General features: G+C 37.2%; 2 protein-coding genes across 4 annotated transcripts; one reads left to right on the top strand and one right to left on the bottom strand.

Moving 5' to 3' along the window:
* Positions 1-3,171: 3,171 nt before the first annotated feature.
* On the bottom strand, positions 3,172-10,786 carry mpzl2b (myelin protein zero-like 2b). Its single transcript, XM_057326311.1, has 4 exons — positions 10,560-10,786; positions 9,138-9,307; positions 8,819-9,029; positions 3,172-3,568 (listed from the first exon to the last, which is right to left on the bottom strand). Exons 1-4 carry the CDS (start codon positions 10,609-10,611, stop codon positions 3,405-3,407), a joined length of 597 nt encoding a protein of 198 aa, XP_057182294.1. The 5' UTR covers positions 10,612-10,786; the 3' UTR covers positions 3,172-3,404.
* A 716-nt stretch (positions 10,787-11,502) lies between these two features.
* pafah1b2 (platelet-activating factor acetylhydrolase 1b, catalytic subunit 2) lies at positions 11,503-17,209 on the top strand. Of its 3 annotated transcripts, none has more exons than XM_057358348.1 (6): positions 11,503-11,836; positions 12,420-12,498; positions 12,689-12,778; positions 12,890-13,006; positions 15,261-15,383; positions 15,508-17,203. In XM_057358348.1, the coding sequence occupies exons 2-6, from the start codon at positions 12,421-12,423 to the stop codon at positions 15,784-15,786; spliced, it is 687 nt and encodes a 228-aa protein (XP_057214331.1). In that variant the 5' UTR covers positions 11,503-11,836; position 12,420; the 3' UTR covers positions 15,787-17,203. The 3 variants fall into 3 exon arrangements, with proteins under 3 accessions (XP_057214331.1, XP_057214324.1, XP_057214339.1); XM_057358341.1 differs by having other exon boundaries at positions 11,503-11,884; positions 15,508-17,202; XM_057358356.1 differs by lacking the exon at positions 15,261-15,383 and having other exon boundaries at positions 11,503-11,884; positions 15,508-17,209.
* The last annotated feature ends 1,904 nt before the right edge of the window (positions 17,210-19,113 follow it).

Below are 19,113 nucleotides of genomic sequence, written 5' to 3'. Positions count from 1 at the left end.
GCTCGTGTACAGGAAGTTCTCTAATGGTCTGAAACAGTTAAAAATCTATAAATTCAGTTACTCGTTTTTCAGTCTATAAGCTTGTTATTCATCTCAATACAAAACAGAATCAGAAGCTGTAAACAAGTAAACTGCACATTATCTCTCAAAAACAAGCATTTATTCAACATGTAATTTTATGCCACAATCACATACTAAATGTACTCAGCATTGTGCTGAACATTACAGATTACCTTCTTCTTTCGGTTTGTTAAAAAGTTTCCCAACCATAAACAACATACACATGTGTGTGAATTAAAGCCACATTTAACCTAAAGGTGCACATGAAACGTTTTTTTTTTCCCATTTGAGGGAAGAGGGATCTCTTTTTGATCACTGTACAGTATATGCAATTTAAAACTGAAGTTGTATTTATTTATTAGATATTATTTATTATAATGATCTTGCTTGGTCTATAAACACCATGCACTGTGCTGTGTTTTACCTTTCTGTGTTTTTCTTATTTGCTCCTGTAAAGCTGCTTTGGAACAATGCACATTGTGAAAAGCGCTATATAAATAAAATTGAATTGAATTGAACTACTTGCGCAGTCTTCCCAGTCTCATATAGGGTTCGGATGTTCCAAGTTCCAATTTTGGTTTTGGTCTTGACTGTCAGAAGATTGATTGGCGCACTGAAGGCTTTTACCAGCTTGCTCTACTGGAGAGAAATCGTCCTTAGTCAAGTTGTTATCTACACATGTTTCTGCGGTTTCTGTAACTTTTTTCTTTTTATGGGAATGGGTTGTTAGCCCAGAGCCCCACCCCCAACCTGGAGGACCAGGGACCACTCTTTGTCTGGTCTCTACTCTTCAACCTGTCTGACTTGGGATACGCTACCAGGAGTGTGCAGCTCCAGTCAGCATACCTATCTGGGTCATGGAGACACACAAACCCCCCAACCACCATAAGGTGGTGATCTGCGTGGGAGGTACGACACTATTTGACTCTAGCAACAGACAATTGCGCTTATCAACCACATGGGGAACCCATACGCAAATTTTCCATATTGTTGCTTTAACTTCTGTGTGTAAACTAGTGTTTTGAATGATATGATAAGAGGAATGCATTTTATATCACGTTTATACAAGTAATAAAACATAAAAATCTAGAATCTGGTTATTAAATGACGACACACCCAAAATAAGGACAGTAAATGTTGAGTTGGCACTTTGTCCTCACAAAACAAAACAAAGTCCATTTTTAACTGGAACACAACAAGTCTGAGTGGAGGGGTTGATCTAAAAATCAATGTTTAACTTAGGATATGTTTACATTTAGCATTGTGAAACTAGTTTACCATGTTAAAATGGTAATCCAAAAATGAAAGAAACAATAAAGAAATTTGGTCAACCACTTTGTAAGCATTTCCGGTTATTTATAACTTTTTGTGGCTGTTTTAAAAGTTGTCTTTGTTGCATACAGCATAAAATATGCTTTTCGTTAAAAAATGCTTTTGAGTATTTTACAGTGCTAACAGTGTTTTGATTTTTGCTACTGTCTAAAGTTATTGTTATATGTGACCCTGGAAATACAAAACCAGTCTTAAAGGGCAATTTTTCAAAATTGAGATTTTTGAATATAAATAAGCTTTTTATTGATATATGGTTTGTTAGGAAAGGGCAATATTTGACCGATATATAACTATTTAAAACTCTGGAATCTGAGGGTGCAAAAAAAATCTAAACATTGAAAAAAATCGCCTTTAAAGTTATCCATCAGAGGCACTGTAAAAGGCCATCCACTCACAAAAATAAAGTTTTTATATTTTTACAGTAGGAAATTTACAAAATATCTTCATAGAACGTAATCTTTACTTAATATCCTAATGATTTTTGGCATAAAAGAAAAATCAATAATTTTGACCCATACAATGTAATTTTTGACTATTACTACAAATGTTCTCATGCTACTTAAGACTGGTTTTGTGATCCACAGTCACATATGCCTTTTCTGGACAGCCATGATGGTGCAGAGTATTTCAACCAACACTTACACTGTGTCTACACCGGACATGACCGGCGTGACGCGACACAACAAAAGACATTAGAAACGCATTAGAACCCATTTACATTTTAAATTTTGTCCACACTGGATGCGGCCCGACGCGACAAACCCATTAAGAACAAGCAGGTTATCATGTCGCCTGGTGTAGACAAGCTGTTAGAAAACTGCCATTAAAGAATTCTAAATTATTTCTATGATGGTTGTGCATTGAGGTTTTTTCACAACTGTAGGTACACCCAAGGAGACCGGTAGAGAGTTGGAAGAAATTTATCTATGTAAGGTTATAAACGAATTTGTTTTCCTTAATCTGGAATTTTCTGTTTTCCGTTTGTTGCCCTTGGATTCCCATTATACAAAGGACACTGTACAAGTACAAACTTTAAAGACTCACAGACACTTTAAAATGATTGTTAAGGCTTATATTCATATATTATAAAGCTATATTAGTAGGTTTTTCTTCAAATGTTGTAAGATAATAGTATATTAATTAACTTTACTGGCTCGTGGAATGACAAGAAAGACTTTAAAAGGGCATACACAGTAGAAAGAAAAAGTGCGGCGTAAAGTTTAGAACATTGTTATGAAGATGTAATTTTTTAATTTTTTGCTTTGTAAAATTTCACTGATTAAATATATATGACAATGCTTGCCATGTATTGTTAGAGTTTACAACTTGAAATATTGCACAAGAGATCTAGCAAGAAATTAAGTGTATCTAAATGTATGATCTATTAGATCTCATCATTCACAGAAACATACCCACACAAAACGCATGTACCATTAAGTATAGTGTGTACTTAGTGCATTCTAATAAATGTTCCAAAAAAGGGGATAATTTTTCTAAATTCACACTAGCTATATGGAAATCCCATACATGTGTCAAAGAAAAAATAACTGAGATTGACTAATTCAAATTAAAAGTGAAAAAATATCCATACTGTAGCTATGCACAATATCAGTCCAGTGCCATGGATGGGGCATGGTTTATATAAACATCACAACAATGTGCTGGCAATAGCATTTGATATTATTTTTTTTAAAATTCTTTACATTGATATTTACATGTTGTCACAAACACCTTTCATAGAGTCAGCATATAAACCCTCTTGAAGAATAACCTCTTCAATTCATTCATAAAAACTTTTTATTATCTTATATACCCCTCTAAATGTAAAGTAAGTAAAAATCTAAAACAACGGTTACGAAAATCATAACAGAAATTTTATCTAAAAAAACACAAAAATGTATATAAAATATACTGGAAACATTAAAATCTAGTTTCATGTAGTCAAAGACAGGTTAGTCCAGACAGAACACACTAATATTAAAAACTCATTAAAACCTTGAGTCAGGCTTCTCTTACAACACTCGGTCCTTTGATCTGTCCTCATCCATCTCAAAGGTCATGTCATTGTCCTTTCTTCTGAACAACCGCACACAGACATAGATGGTAAGGATGAGGAGAATAATACCAATGGATCCACCCACAGCTATAGCCAAAATTCCAATTTCAGAAAATGATACTATAGAACAAGAACAGAAAGAGAGAATGTTGTTACTGTTTTGCATACATTCTGAAAATCCAGAGAAAGAGCGAGAGTGAAAAAGTCTACTCAGGTATGCATGAACTGTACTGAATATGCAAATAAAAAAAATATAACAATAAACCGAAACCCTAACAATCAGGAAAACACTAAACTAAATTTCACTAGCTGTATACATGTTGTTACATTCAGTATGAGTGCTGTGAGAGTCCTTTCAGTTAAACAGCTGAAGGACAGAACTATTCTATCAACTGAGATAAAGCAACAATCTTCTTCTACAACCTCCACTTTCACTCTGTTCTGAAAACACAACTGAAACCAAACTTCCTCATCTCAGAAACCAATTATAAACCAATGATCAAACACAGAAGAGTCAACTGAGACACCCTGAACGATCGGAAATGGTTTGTTTTATTGTGAAACACAGCACTGAGTAAATCTTGTCTCTGTCACTATACACAGTAGCCTTTGGCACTAAGGGTACCATATTTATAATATAAACCCCTAATAACTTGAATGAAATGAATAAAATGTCCAAAGATTCTTTTTCATAATAGAAAGTAAATCTGCCAAGCTCCAGTCATGACTTAAAAACTGAATTACTACAGCAGGGCTATTCAATTAGTTTGTCATGGGGGCCGGTTCATGAAAAGCATCCCAAATGAGGGGCCGGAGAGATATGGCTTGCAATATGAGGGATGACACAACAACAATAAGAAAAAATACTTCAATATACAACAATATTAGTTTTTATATAGTTTCATATACTCAAGACCATGAGGGATGGCGTGGTAAACCGGACTTCTATTTTGACAGGTCGCTGCAAAGTGTGTTTGACAGCAGAGCCATTGAGAGAGAAAGTTCTGCCAACGGAAGTCCAAAACGCTGGCGCGTCACGTGATTCATGGAGCCTTCAGATAGTTCCAGGAAGTTATGTTTTCTCTTTAAATGCTTTATTTCTTTCATTTTTTTATTCATTAAATGGCTTTCGTCTTTAAATGGGTTAGAAGTTTACCTTGGTCTGTTTAGTCGCAGCTCCATGCGTAACTGTTAACTTCCGGGAACTATTGAGAGCCTCCATGAACCGCCATTGCTGTGAAAAAACTGTTCCATTGGAGTCAATAGAGTTGACGCGACTCTCTCTCTCAATGGCTCTGTTTGACAGTTGCTTTTCTCACATGACACAGAAACAGTTCATGTGCACGCATTCTCTGAAAGCTCCATGAGCACACGCAAAACAGCAGATTAGTACATATTTAAACACCATCTGAATGTTCCTAAAGTTATTCACGCACAATTTGAATTTTGTTAGCTGTTCTGTGCTACTTTCTCGTTAAGAAATCATATATTTGCCAGATCTTGTGCCATTCTGCGTTATACAGCAAAATTAGTTTTATGCCTGGATTCCGCGATTCAATCATAGGGACCTAAATATGGGAGACCATATGTGACCCTGGACAACAAAACCAGTCTTAAGGGTCAATTTTTCGAAATTGAGATTTTTACATCATCTCAAAGCTGAAGAAATAAGCTTTCTATTGATATATGGTTTGTTAGGATAGGACACTATCTGGCGGAACAACAACTGTTTACAAAGGTGGAATCTGAGGGTGCAAAAAAATCTAAATATTGAGAAAATCGCCTTTGAAGTTGTTAATCTGAGGCACTGTAGCAGGCCATCCGCTCATCCACATATACAGGTGCTCGTCATATAATTAGAATATCATCAAAAAGTTGATTTATTTCACTAATTCCATTCAAAAAGTGAAACTTGTATATTATATTCATTCATTACACACAGACTGATATATTTCAAATGTTTATTTGATGATTATAACTGACAACTAATGAAAATCCCAATTCAGTATCTCAGAAAATTAGAATATTACTTAAGACCAATACAAAGAAAGGATTTTTAGAAATCTTGGCCAACTGAAAAGCATGAACATGAAAAGTATGAGCATGTACAGCACTCAATACTTAGTTGGGGCTCCTTTTGCCTGAATTACTGCAGCAATGCGGCGTGGCATGGAGTGGATCAGTCTGTGGCACTGCTCAGGTGTTATGAGAGGCCAGGTTGCTCTGAAAGTGGCTTTCAGCTCTTCTGCATTGTTGGGTCTGGCATATCGCATCTCCCTCTTCACAATGGGGTTAAGGTCAGGCGAGTTTGCTGGCCAATTAAGAACAGGGATACCATGGTCCTTAAACCAGGTACTGGTAGCTTTGGCACTGTGTGTGTAACGGGTAAAAGAAATGGAACCAGAAAGAGGGGGTTACATGTGCAGGTGCCAAGTGCATCTCTCCGCTCGCACGCCGATTTCCTTTGCTCATGCACAAAACTGGACGGGCGCTTTCAATTATACGCTGCTCTCTTATGAATTTTCTCTCCTCTCGCTCAGTGAGCGTGTGCGCACTCAAAATGCGTGCCGTGTGTCCACGAATCCTTTGGTACTCTTGCTCTCGAGAGGTCCTCCTGTGTGTTCCAGGCATTATAGGCTGTCAAAAGTAGTCAACCAATCAGGGATAGGCTTCCATGGCGGGCCAATGAAAACGCGACCTCTTACATGGCATCTTATTGCTTGAAAGTGACTCGACGTATTCAACGAAGCAAGATGGGTCCACTTGTTCTCAGGTAACAGGTAACAATATTAATATATTTGATGCAACATTATTAATCAAATGTATATTAGAAATGAACGGGGCATTAGGATGCTTTGTAGGCTACATATAAACATCCTAGTCAGTTTAACAACCATGTTATTCAGATAAAACAGGCCAACACCCTCAAGTTCATGTGGTCCTCATGCATGTCGTACACTAAACATAGTATTGTCAAAATAGTACTAAATTGATTACTGAACAATTTAGATTGGTGTCTTAAGTTAGCTTCATTCTAAAATAATATTTACTACAAGTAACGGTACATATCAAAACAATAATAGCAGTGGAGTATGATCCTCCCAAGATGGCAGCGCAACATGCAACATAGGGCATCAAGTCAGCTTCACACTCATCATGGTGACGATTTTAGATTATTTTAGCATTTTATTTTATAGTAACAGATTTGGAATGCATTTGGAAATATCATATAATATTCTATACCTATTTGGTTATGCATTTAATGCATTTGCAGACAGACACTGTAAGTGCTCTGCATTCAGTGTTCCAGAAGTTCAGGGCACAAAACTGAACTTCTATGCAATATACCAAACGCTCCCTTACCGTTCATTTTTAATATACATTTGATTAATAATGTTGCATTAAATATATTAAAATTGTTACCTGAGAACGTGGTGCATCCAGAGGCGTATTAAGACCTCATGGTGCCCCTGGGCAACAGCCCCAGAGGTGCCCCCCATCCACCCACCTACCCACACGCAAGAATCCACTCATTAAAAGATTTATATATTAAAAGATTTTATAAGAATGAAACTCAGCAATTTACAATATACTATTTTACAAGAATTACACATTAACATGACACTTTTGTAGAAAAGAACACAAAAAACAACTCTTTTCATGAAGCATTTTTAACAATTAGGCCTACTGTAGTTAAGAGGTCGCGTTTTCATTGGCCCACCGTGGAAGCCTATCCCTGATTGGTTGACTACTTTTGACAGCCTATAATGCCTGGAACACACAGGAGGACCTCTCGAGAGCAAGAGTACCAAAGGATTCGTGGACGCACGGCACGCATTTTGAGTGCGCACACGCTCACTGAGCGAGAGGAGAGAAAACTTATAAGAGAGCAGCGTATAATTGAAAGCGCGCGTCCAGTTTTGTGCATGAGCAAAGGAAATCGGCGTGCGAGCGGAGAGATTCGCGCGCTCGTATTACAAGAATGCGCTCTCGACTTGTAATAATGCGCTCGCGACATTTCTTATTAAAATAATGCCATACAGTTTGTGTTGACTGGAACAGACGCGTGTCACTTCATAACTGTAAGGTACGTTCCCGACTGAACTAAATTTATTCTAGATATCATTTTTCACACTATGCTACTTGAAGGGCCGGAACAAATTACATCGAGGGCCGGTGTTGTCCTACCCTGTCAGATTTTCCTACCGCAGTGCCTGGGCAAAATTTAATATAATCTAAACCACATCGACAAAATAAACAGGTAGGATGATTTTACAATGCAAAATACCCTGTCAGATAGTCATACCAGCTTAAAATAAACACAAAAAAGTGTACAGCATAAATACCCTATCATATTGTCCTACAAAAATAAATAGGTAGGATTAATTTACAGTGCAAAATACCCTATCAAACTGTCCTACCAGTAATAAATAAATATGTAGAATGATTTAACAGTATAAAATTAACAGGTAGAATGGTTTTACAGCGCAAAAAAAAAACATGCACTGCGCTAGCTGGTAGGACAATCTGAAGGGTATGAAATTTCAGGACACGTGTTTCGGCCCGCGGGCCGCAAATTGGATAGCCTGGTACTACAGTTTCTAACAAAGTGTTTGTAACCCATGCTTTGCAGAAAAATAATAATAATACAATAATGAAATTAATGTTATTAAATATGTACACACTTACAATTAAGGGTGCTTAAGGGTGTTTTTTAAAGAACCATGTCTTTCTTACTTTTTTATAATCTGGAAAAAAAACTTTTTTGCCACAAAATAACCTTTTGTGAAACAAGTTTTTTCACATCTTTAAAGGTTCTTTATGGAACCAAAAGGTTCTTCTATGGCATCTAAGAACCTTTTGAAGCCCCTTTTCTAAGACTGTATATAAGTGTACATATATAATAGTACATATTTCAAGTATCTGTATCCCTACTTTTTTACCTTTATTAAGTACATTTGCTTATGTTTACTTAAGTATTTTTACTCAAACATTTTACTTAAGAAAAAGTAAGAAAGTTAGATTTTTAATGTACTTAAATATTAACTGTAAAAATATTTATAAAAAGTATTGGAGTGAAAAGTATAATATTAAGCTTTAGAATGTAGTGAAGTAAAAAGGCTTGTAAAGTACAGATACATTTTCGAGTAGAGTACAGTATGTACTTGAGTAGAGTAAAAATACTTCATATACTGCTGTCCACCTCTTAACAACAATACATCATGTTTTTTTGTCATGGTTCATGTTTGACACTACCTTACAGACATTATGTAACAGATCTTCTTTCAAGTTCCAAAGATGACAGATTTTTGTTGGGTGAATAATCTTTTTTAATTAACATTCTCTTTGCTAAACAGCACGGCATCTCACCTTTTTGGACAACTTTGAAACTGATCTTGCCTGCAAAGCTTTGGATATCAGGTGGATTTCGGACATGACAGCTGAATGTTCCGTTGAAAGTGAACTGCACATTCTGTAGCGTGATGGAGGCGTCACCCTTCATTACGTCACCAGACCATACAGCATGATCCTTAAACAGGCCAGTGGTTGGGGGATATGCTTTTCCCTGGTGGTGAAAAAACTGTGACAAAGAATCGAAACAATGGAGTTAAGAAATGAAAAATAAAAACAAAGATTAAAACCAGTAATAAAAAGATTCCCTTCTTAACTCATTCCTGCATTGGCTCACCCATTCTTCTGATGTCTTTCCCAGGGACTGGAAGCTCCAAGATACTGTGATTTTATCTTCTGACAGAGGATGGGTAGATTTAAATGTACATTTTAGCCGTACATTTGTTCCGTTGACTGCCTCCACATCTGAGGATGTAAGCACCTCCATTGCCTCCACCTGATATACACCTGCCAAACAAACAAATTAGAAACTTTTCAAGTGATGTGGTTATTTTTAGCCTGTCTCTATTGCCTGTTTGTCTTGTAAATGTTAAATGTTTACACACAGTGGCTCAGCAGACACTATATTGCGTGTCTTGCCATGCCATGCACAAGTGAATGACATTAAACTGACTTGTACTGAACCTGAAAAACCACAAACTATACAAACCAACTGCTAAAAAATCAGGTCTGGGCACAACTCTCTCTCTCGCTCTCTCTCTCTCTCTCGCACACACGCACACACACACACGTACAGTACTCTGAACATACCCTCACTTTAAATAATCCTGTACACTAACTCACAGAACCCCCTCTTCAAACAGGTGCTGCAAAGCCCATAATACTCACGTAAAAAACACCAAACCTGACACACAACACCTTTCACTGTATCCGAAATAAAGAAATAAAAAAGAACTTCTATAACATAGCCTACATACAATTGTAAAAGGCAATGTGAAAAAAAACGATGTGATTTACAGTGCTTAATCAGATCAGTACAGTAAGGTATAACAAACAAAATATTCTGTTTTATATAGCATAAAAAGTATTATGATCTATATATACATATTATGAAAGGTATTCTATTCTATTAGTAGGCATTTTTTCCCTTTTGACAATCAGTTTTGAAGTTTAACTGCTCAGATTAGGCTACTGTGAATTGAAATAGGTTGGAAGGTAAAGCTTAACTCGGCTTGAGCTGAGACTTCATCTTAAATCTGTTGCACCAGCAGGTGGCTATACACATTTATACGCAGATCTGTGTTTTTGTATCATATTACTGTATATTTTGTATTTGTTTGCTGTATTTATTCTATTTATTCCACTTGGTTTGTTCAACTTTTTTAATCTTTCTTACTGCACCTGCTATCCAGATCGAGCTGCTGTAATACCAGCATTATCCCCCTGGGATCTGTCTAAGCTCTTATAATCTTATTTTACCTTATATTGTCAACGGCAAGACACTGCAAATCTGATAAGTGTATTAAAATGAGTAAACATTTTCTTACTGGTCAAAAATCTAAGAACTTGAGCCTTCTCCAGAACATATAATAAACTCTTAAGCATATCTTAAATTGACAACAGAATTCAGATTGGCAAAACAGTCATAATTCTCTAAATTATGATTTTATGGGGGGAAGACGGTAAACAGGAAAAACGCGAACGTTTTCCGAAAACAAGGTGGAAAGGTACGATCCAGGAAGTAGTAACAACGACTCACCTGAGGCAAGCGCGCATAGCGCAGAAAATAGGTAAATCCAAACTCGATTCATAGGTCAAATATTAAAGAAGCTCTCAGCGCTTCCTAAAATAATAATACTGTTAATTCCGTTTCTAGACATTCAATGTATTCACAAACGTTTAGGTATTAGTCGGACTTCGGCGATCCTGAACACGGCGTCCATGATGAACAATCCCACTTCTATGTGAGGAGGAGTTTGGGCGTCAACAGGAACCAGTCAATGGCAATAATTGCACATTGAGATTAATCTCCCATACAAGTACATCGAATAATTCCTGTTTTCCTCTGTGTATACCCAGTGCGTGCTGGTGCATGTTTCTCACAAGCAACGTGACAACATCTAAACCAAAGAAAACGAACACAGCTAAACTAGATATTTGCACATGTGTATGTTTTTCCCCTACAACTTAGAAAAATGTGTTGAGTGAGTTACATAAAATATTAAAGTTCTAAAACGAAACGAAATGAAATCTGAACATAATTGACAAGTTTGTCTTGCATGCTTCTATTATCATAGTACACAAGGGTGCAAATGTGAATTTACATGTAGTGGGTGAATTTATGGAATCTGCTGCCATCTTGTGGTGAACTGGAAATCTGCAGCCTTCAGATTAGATCAGAATAGAGGTAAGAGATCATACATAAATGATTTCTTCATTTAAGCATATAGAATCATCTTGAGTCCATCCTTTTGCATATGCATATTGTACATTTGTTTTTCATGCATTGCATAATGATGTTTTCGATTTTCAATTATAAGACACAATCGTGAAAACCCCTACATTCATTATGAGTTCTAATCAGAGTAAGAATCCTCTTTTCTGTTATAATGGTTATTCCAATATCACAGTTCTCCCCTCATGGGGCGGGACAGAACTGAATGGGAAGTGCGTGCTCACGCCTGTAGGCGGAAGTGAGACTTCCAGAGTGCGAGGGCGGTTGTGCAGGGAAGCGGGGAGGTGGTTGTCTGGATGTTTTCCCTTTTACATAACCTAAACGTTTAAATTACCTCTTGTTATATAAACGTATACTTTACATTCAACATCGTTGTTGCTGCGTAGATCGAATAAATTAGCGTTGCTTTGTTTTACAAGGGAGAGTTGAAACGCAAAGAGGGTTTTAAGGGGTGCACGGCAGCAGAAATACACTCATCCGCATCTTTCCCGGACACGGACAGTCGCTGCGGTGCTGCTGCTACCACAGTCCGTGCACGGCACGCGATTATAAGGGTGTCCTGCCCTGCTGCACATAAGCAGGTGACTAACTGACCACTTGCAGACGGGATTTGCAAACACTAGAGCCAGGTTAGTGATGGCGAGGAGGCGTACAGGAAACAAGCGTGCATAGGGACGCACTCTGGGAATGTGGTTTCCTTTTGTCTCGGCTCATTTTATGCATTTAGCTAAACATAACTTGGACCGTTCCTGTCAGTGCCAGTGCAGATTTACGCAACATCTATAAAACGTTAATCTTTACTGCACATCTGCTGTGTGTTGGCTTCCTCCGGGGTGCATCATCACTGTTATCATCTTCATCATCCTCAGGGATAAAAGCAAAACGCACGAGCTCTTTGTGCGGCCTTTCAGGATATCAGGATAGTCATGTGTACTTGGCACAGGCGGAACTGGCCTTTGAATTGTCAATATTTTTCTTAGATTCAATGGTACAGGGTTTAATACTTTATGTGGTGGTTGGATTTACAAGCAATTTCGACTCACTACAGTTTGGGCAATTCTAGACAACATTCATTAAATTGTGTTATGTAAATTGTTTTAGGTGTGTTTGTACACGTCTGATCATTGCTGGTTTTGTAACAGACTGCACGTTTTTGTGTGGCAGAATGAGTGGTGAAGAGAATCCTGCTGCTGAACCTGCGCCTGTCATAGACGTGCAGGGAGATGGACGCTGGATGTCACAGGTTTGTGTGTGTGTGTGTGTGTGTGTGTGTGTGTGTGTGTGTGTGTGTGTGTGTGTGTGTGTGTGTGTGTGTGTGTAATAAGCTCTTTTATGAATGACAGTGTAAAGCTGTGCCAAGTCTTTTCCTTTTTTATAGCCTCACTCTGTTATTGTATTAATGTAAGATGGTGGGATGTGTCATTTTGTTGCAGCACAACCGGTTTGTGCAGGAGTGCAAGGATGCAGAGCCTGATGTTCTGTTTGTTGGGGACTCAATGGTGCAGCTTATGCAGCAGTTTGAGGTGATTGTTTCCTTGTTATAATACATACAAATTTTGTTTGCTTTATTTTGTTGCTGTTGCGGATGGTTTCATTTTAAATTCTTGGTTTACAGAATGTGTTTGTGTGTTCAGGTGTGGAAGGAACTGTTTTCACCTCTTCATGCTTTGAACTTTGGGATTGGTGGGGACACAACCAGTAATGTGCTGTGGAGGCTCCAGAATGGAGAACTGGAGAACATCAGACCCAGGGTGAGAGAGAAAGTTGGAGCAAGAGATGAACGCAAAGGTTTAGAAAGTTAATCAAGAAAATGGGTTGTTTATGGTTCGTTCCAGTCCTTGATTCTGATTGGTCAATAGCTATGTTTTATTCACGATAAAGCACAGCTTTGACCGCTGCACCGAACCATTCTTTGTATCACTGCGCATCACACTTAGAACCACCCTTAGCAACATTCACAGTTGCTCAGAGACTATTTTTTCCAGCGGAAGGAAAGAAGAAAAAGGCTTTTACTGCCAGAAAAATCAATGGTTTCCCAGATTAGGGCACATGATGTCAACACTATGCAATTTACTAAAACTGCTTTGTACATTCGTACTTTTGATGTCAGTGTTACCTGTTTGGCCCAACATGACCTGAGTCGCCGTAAGACCGTAATCGTCTCCACAGACGATCTTCACTTGCACAATGCGTGATTAGCAAAGTCCGTTTACAGACGTCGTGTCACTCAGCGGCCATGTTTGCAACGCCTTTGGGCAGCTAGTTATGTCATAGCAAGACAACAGTCCTATCTTCATGAATTGTGGAAGGCAGATATTTCTAAAATCGCTGGCAAAAAAGCACAATTAAACAGTATATTTCCGATCAATGATTAAAGCTGATATGGACTGTACCATAACTTTGGTTTGCTAAGCTTAAATTGCTCTAAAAATAAACTTTTTTGAGGTCGCTTCAGCTGCACATATAATCTTTTCTATACTTAAATTTCATATGCTCAGTAAATGAAATGAAGAAGGAAATGACACCTAAAATTGGTAGTATTAGGACAGAGGGGGACTTCCCCTGCAACGTGGTCGCGAACGAGTGGGGCGCTACCAGATTATTTTATGGGTTTAAAGGTGGGCGTGACATAAAAAGTTTGAGAGCCACTGTTGAAAAGGACAGCTTGACTAATGTTACTGTTGAGTATTTTGGCATGTTCATAATTATGAACTATAAATTAGTATTCAACAGTATTCTCAACTGCCAGTGAAATGTGTGTTCCAAAGGTTGTAAATGCATCCTCAACATAGGCGTAATTTGCGGGTGGATGGGTGGGTCATGTCCCCACCACTTTTTGCCAAAGTCAATTTTGTCCCCACCACTTATTGGAAGAAATAAAAAATACGGAGTGTCTATTTACCGTGCAAGCAGCCCGCTTTGTAAGCAGAGGCTATTTATACTAACTCCGCCCATCAGTTTCAGATTGGAATAGACAAAATGTAAGAAAGGCACACGAGCATTAACTGCTCTGTTGGCGTAGAGCGTAAAGCATGTGTTACCAGCTTCATGTCGTCGTGGGTTCGGGACTGCTGTTTGTTGAACTTTTTCCCTATCACATATCAGATTGTAAAGGTATTTATTTTTAATAAAATGATGAAAATATTTGAAAATGGCTGTTCAAGTCATACATGTATCAAACATTTTGCGCTTATTTGCACTTTGGTGCTATATATTCGTCCTTATTGTTCTCGACATGCGGTTGCTATCGTCTATTGCAAGATTAATTACATTTTGATACTTGATAGAAAACTCCAATAAATGGAAAAAGTCACAACTTTGTAGTTTCATGAGTTCAAAACAAAATTTAGAAAGTTTTTTGTATATTTGTATAGCCTATCAGGCAATGCCCGTTGTAATTAGTGAAATACGATTTTTTTAAAGATATTATTTTCCATCTGTTTCCCCTGTATACTTGAATGTTTGTCCTGATTAGCAGGGGGTTCCCAAACTCTCAATCCTTGACCCACCGACAGGTAATCTGTGTCAAACACCAAATTTTTAACATGGGGGAAACACATTCGTTTCAGTAGTTTTTGTTTCATCACGAATTAATACGTTTAATTACGTACGGCAACAGCCATCCTTACATATAATAAAGCACAACATGCTTTAAATTATATATTGCTGAAAACATGATATAGTTTAAAAACAAATGGAAGCAGGTCTGATATGTGATGTGAAAATTTATAACAGTGAGTTCAGCGGATTCGAACCTGCTTCATGGCAGTGTCAATATTATTTGTCATGCGTCGTTCGCGTTACACCACTGAAGCCATCGATAAAGCGGCGCAGTTTTTATATTGTTTTCTGGATGAGTCACCTACATGTTTCGCGCTTGTGACGTCCATGAATATTCCCAACGAGTTCTTACAGAAACAATTTATTAAAGTATTGTTTGTGTCGTCTTTGTCCCCACCACTTTTCAAAACAAAGTTACGCCACTGATCCTCAATATTTTTTCAGGTGGTTGTTTTATGGGTAGGAACCAATAATCATGAGCACACAGCAGAACAGGTTGCAGGAGGAGTATTGGCCATTGCTCAACTAATTCTGTCTCGTCTCCCTAAGTCCAAAGTCATTGTTTTGGTACGTTGCCAAAATTGTTTGTATACATTACAACACGACTCAATCTAATGTATTTGCATGCATTTATCAACAGTCAAAAGTATTGAATATATTTGGTTAATTGGTCTTAATTTGTTTTATTAAGGGCCTGTTGCCAAGAGGAGAGTTTCCAAACCCCTTAAGAGAGAAAAACACATCAGTGAACAATTTACTTCTTGCATCCCTTCCTCGACTCGGCCCGGTTCAGTTCCTTGATATGGGAGGTAGTTTTGTCCACTCAGATGGAACTATTTCCTCTCGAGACATGTTTGACTTCCTACATCTGACCGCCGGTGCGTACAGGACCATAGCGACCTCTCTTCACGAGTTGCTGCTTCAGCTATTGGAGGAGATGCCTCAGGAGAGGCGGGCATCGCTGGTCTAAAAAAGTGGCCACGACGTCAGTCAATCACCATAGAGGCGATGTTTAGAATTGTGGGATATTTAGATTGTAATTCAAAAACTTTGAGTAAGATAAAGTGCAGTGGTAAACAACAGAGATGGAATTACAGCAAAACAAAAAGGGGGCCGTAAGGCAGAGGCCAATTTTATATGACTAATAGTAAATATTTATATGTATTCAAAATGCATAATAGACGACATTAGAAGGAAGAATAGATATAAATATACAGTGTGTGTGTCTATAAGAAATAGGTCTTCGTAGGACATGTTGCTCTGCGGAGGGACAAGATTCTTTAATGTCTCACTGTCACTATTTGAACAACCTTCAGTTGTAGCACTTACTCTGCCAGCTTCTCTGTGCCTTCATAAATACACTCATACTCACAGTGGTGTTATGCTGACAGTAAATCTTTTTACATGATGAATCAGGTCTTTGAAATCCTTTCTCCCAGTTTTACTTCAAGTATATGTTGACACAGAGGCGTCTAGTACCTTCTCCTCCGCTTAATTTCTCACTTGCCCTTTCATCCTCCCAATTACTCGACCCAAATAGAAACATGAACTGTAAACTGGAGTGATCAAACCATGTAAAACTCTGTGTGACTGAAAATCTCCTCCTAAGCATATAATGCACAAATATGACATTTTCAGTGTTGCTATTTATCTCACTTGCTCTGCATCCATGTTGTATATTTGTCCATGCGCTCTTAAAAGTATAATGTGAAGAGTTTATGTGTATTATGTTTACACACGCGATCTAGTGGGAAAGCACTGATATAAATAATTCAAAGTGAGCTGAGTAAGTGACTCTGTGTGTATATACAGTATATACAAATTGTTCGTATTAATGTTCGCTGTGCAAGTGCTTATTTAGCTGGTGTGTTTTTGTGTTTGAGTGTAAGAGAGTGCGAACCTAATAAAATAATTGTATGGCCCGCAAGGCGTGCGCTATTACTACAGCACAACTGCCATGTGCTTCAGATCCGAGCATTCCAATAAATCTGCAGGGATCCGACACGTGTGTCAGGTTTTTTTTAAGGCTTGATGCTCTGTAATACGAGTAGCAATCTTTGGTATTTCAGATTCTTATTGTGGTGTGCTACATTGACTGAAGGGGTAGGGTATAGGAGTTCATGCCTGGTTGTTGTAAAATCTGATTGAGTGTGTGAAGTGACAAACTCATTTAACCAGTAGAGGGAGACTTAACATACCATAATGTGTTGAGTACTAATGTCACTTATTAACCCAAGCATGTGACTTTGTGACCCACTAGCTGAACTTTTTCCATATGTTTATTGGAAATTTTAATGCCCACTCTTACAATCAAAGATAATAGACATGTAAGTGAGAGAACTAACAGCTGAAACCTTTTTTCGGTATGTTACCAAACAATCTAAACAAATAGTATTTTGCTATACCTTTGTGGTATAATAATACACCTGTATGCTATAATGAAATAAATTAATATAAAATTTCAGCAATTATATACAGTATTTGCATTCACAAATCCTTTAGTCCTGTTCCAACACGTTGCATGTAACCCAAAAATCACGATTAGCTGGTTTTGGTGTGTTTGTAAGGATGAATTGCTTTACTGTTTTACAAACTGACACTTAAGATGATATCTAATTCAACATAAAAAGCTAAGCTACCTAAGGATGGCAATACAGAATTTACTTTTAAAAGCAAAAATGATGAATGGGCTTCATGAATCTTAAAGAAAATGTTAATGAACGTCAGTCTTAATAGGAACAGCCTCAAAGCATTAAAAAGTTTACTGTAGGCTATAGTGAGGAAATAAAGAGATCAATGGGGTACAGTTTAAGCCTATTAAAAACTATTTACAAAGCTGCTGAGAGCAACTTTTACTAAGGAATCGAAGGAAATTTTAAGCTAAGATAAAGGGGTTGATTTTGTTTGCTGGATGATGTCAGGAAGCTTACTGACTATGACCGACTATGACTATGAATGATGATTGGCTGATAGGGGATGGGTCACAGTCAGTGATTTTATCATAGAAATACTGGAGAATGAGGTACCATGTTGCCATATTCAAATAAAGATTATAAAATGTAGTGTCACTAAATCCACTGGTACATGTTCAGATAATTGTCCTCATCTTTCATATCTTCATTATAGAACAAAGTCTTAGATGGGCAATTCTGTGAAAATGTCATCCTTACCATGATAAAAGTTTTTACCAAAGGTTTAAAGCATTTGTTTTATTTGCATGATTTTTCATAGTCAGGTAAGTGCCATTTTCAGGATTGTCACATCCATATGCATATTCCTCATAAATAGGCACATGAAAATTAAAATAAAAGAACTATTTTATGTTCTATGAAGTGGCATCCCTTCTCCATTTGTTGGGTATAATTGCTTTGGGTTTGTGCATTTTAATTCACAGAAATCCTACAAAGTTTGTTGTCTCCCCTGAAACTGTATCCTTTTTTGTAAAATCAGTAACGCATGTTTACTTCCATTTTTTTTTTTCATAGAAAACTAAACTTGTGCATAGACTGATATTATTCTGATGTTTAGAATCTATCAACAAGGGTTTAGTCAAACATAAACAAATGGTCCAGTATATTGGTAACAAATACATTCTCTGAGCGTTTTTATGTCACATCCATAACGCTGGAATTACCCAGATCCTGTATTAATTTTAATGAACAGACTATAATAATCACTACTGATAGCAATGTCCTTTTTAAAACGTTTTGTCGAAAATTGTTTTTAAAATGTTTAAATTCTATGGCAGATTACCCGCAACAGCCATTGCAGGATTATTGTGATTTAGTTTTAGTGATTTAGGAGTCCTCTTGACTATCCAACTTTTCACATATTTTAGTGCTAAAACACTTTGTAAAACACTCTTAGAGCAAAACAGCAAAATTGCCAGTGTTAAAAAGGTCAAATTAATGCTCACAGTGTATATATAATCCACAAGTGAGTATTATATATACACTGTGAGAGTTAATTTGACCTTTTTTAACACTGGTGATTTGGGATTCCTTAAATTAGGACAGACCATTATTTTTAAGAGTTTCTTCTAAATCACCTAGTTAGGAGCTACTTTTAGTCTTAAGATGTTTTGTGAATGCAGGCCCATACTTCTTTCATTCCAGTATTTTAAATTACAAAGATATATTCATCCTCTGTAATATTATATGGAAGCTCAAACCAGCCTGCAGATAATCTTTCTTGCTGCAATATACGTTTTATAATCTACCTAAATTACCCAAAATAAGATTTTTCCTATAAATAAAACTTCCGTTAGTAAACAGAGTAACACTTTTATCATCATCGT

This window comes from Triplophysa rosa, linkage group LG2 (genome assembly GCF_024868665.1).
Source record: "Triplophysa rosa linkage group LG2, Trosa_1v2, whole genome shotgun sequence".
Taxonomy (NCBI): Eukaryota; Metazoa; Chordata; class Actinopteri; order Cypriniformes; family Nemacheilidae; genus Triplophysa; species Triplophysa rosa.
This window is presented reverse-complemented; position numbering and strand designations above follow the sequence as displayed.

What these genes read in the sequence shown, in the direction of transcription:
- mpzl2b (XM_057326311.1), bottom strand. Translation starts at nt 10,611, where the DNA reads ATGAATCGAGTTTGGATTTACCTATTTTCTGCGCTATGCGCGCTTGCC. An exon ending in GAAAGACATCAGAAGAATGG is followed by an intron (nt 9,030 to 9,137) that starts GTGAGCCAATGC and finishes TCTTTGTCACAG; the next exon opens with TTTTTTCACCACCAGGGAAA. An exon ending in TTTCAAAGTTGTCCAAAAAG is followed by an intron (nt 3,569 to 8,818) that starts GTGAGATGCCGT and finishes CTTGTTCTATAG; the next exon opens with TATCATTTTCTGAAATTGGA.
- pafah1b2 (XM_057358348.1), top strand. Translation starts at nt 12,421, where the DNA reads ATGAGTGGTGAAGAGAATCCTGCTGCTGAACCTGCGCCTGTCATAGAC. An exon ending in ATGGACGCTGGATGTCACAG is followed by an intron (nt 12,499 to 12,688) that starts GTTTGTGTGTGT and finishes ATTTTGTTGCAG; the next exon opens with CACAACCGGTTTGTGCAGGA. An exon ending in AGCTTATGCAGCAGTTTGAG is followed by an intron (nt 12,779 to 12,889) that starts GTGATTGTTTCC and finishes TTGTGTGTTCAG; the next exon opens with GTGTGGAAGGAACTGTTTTC.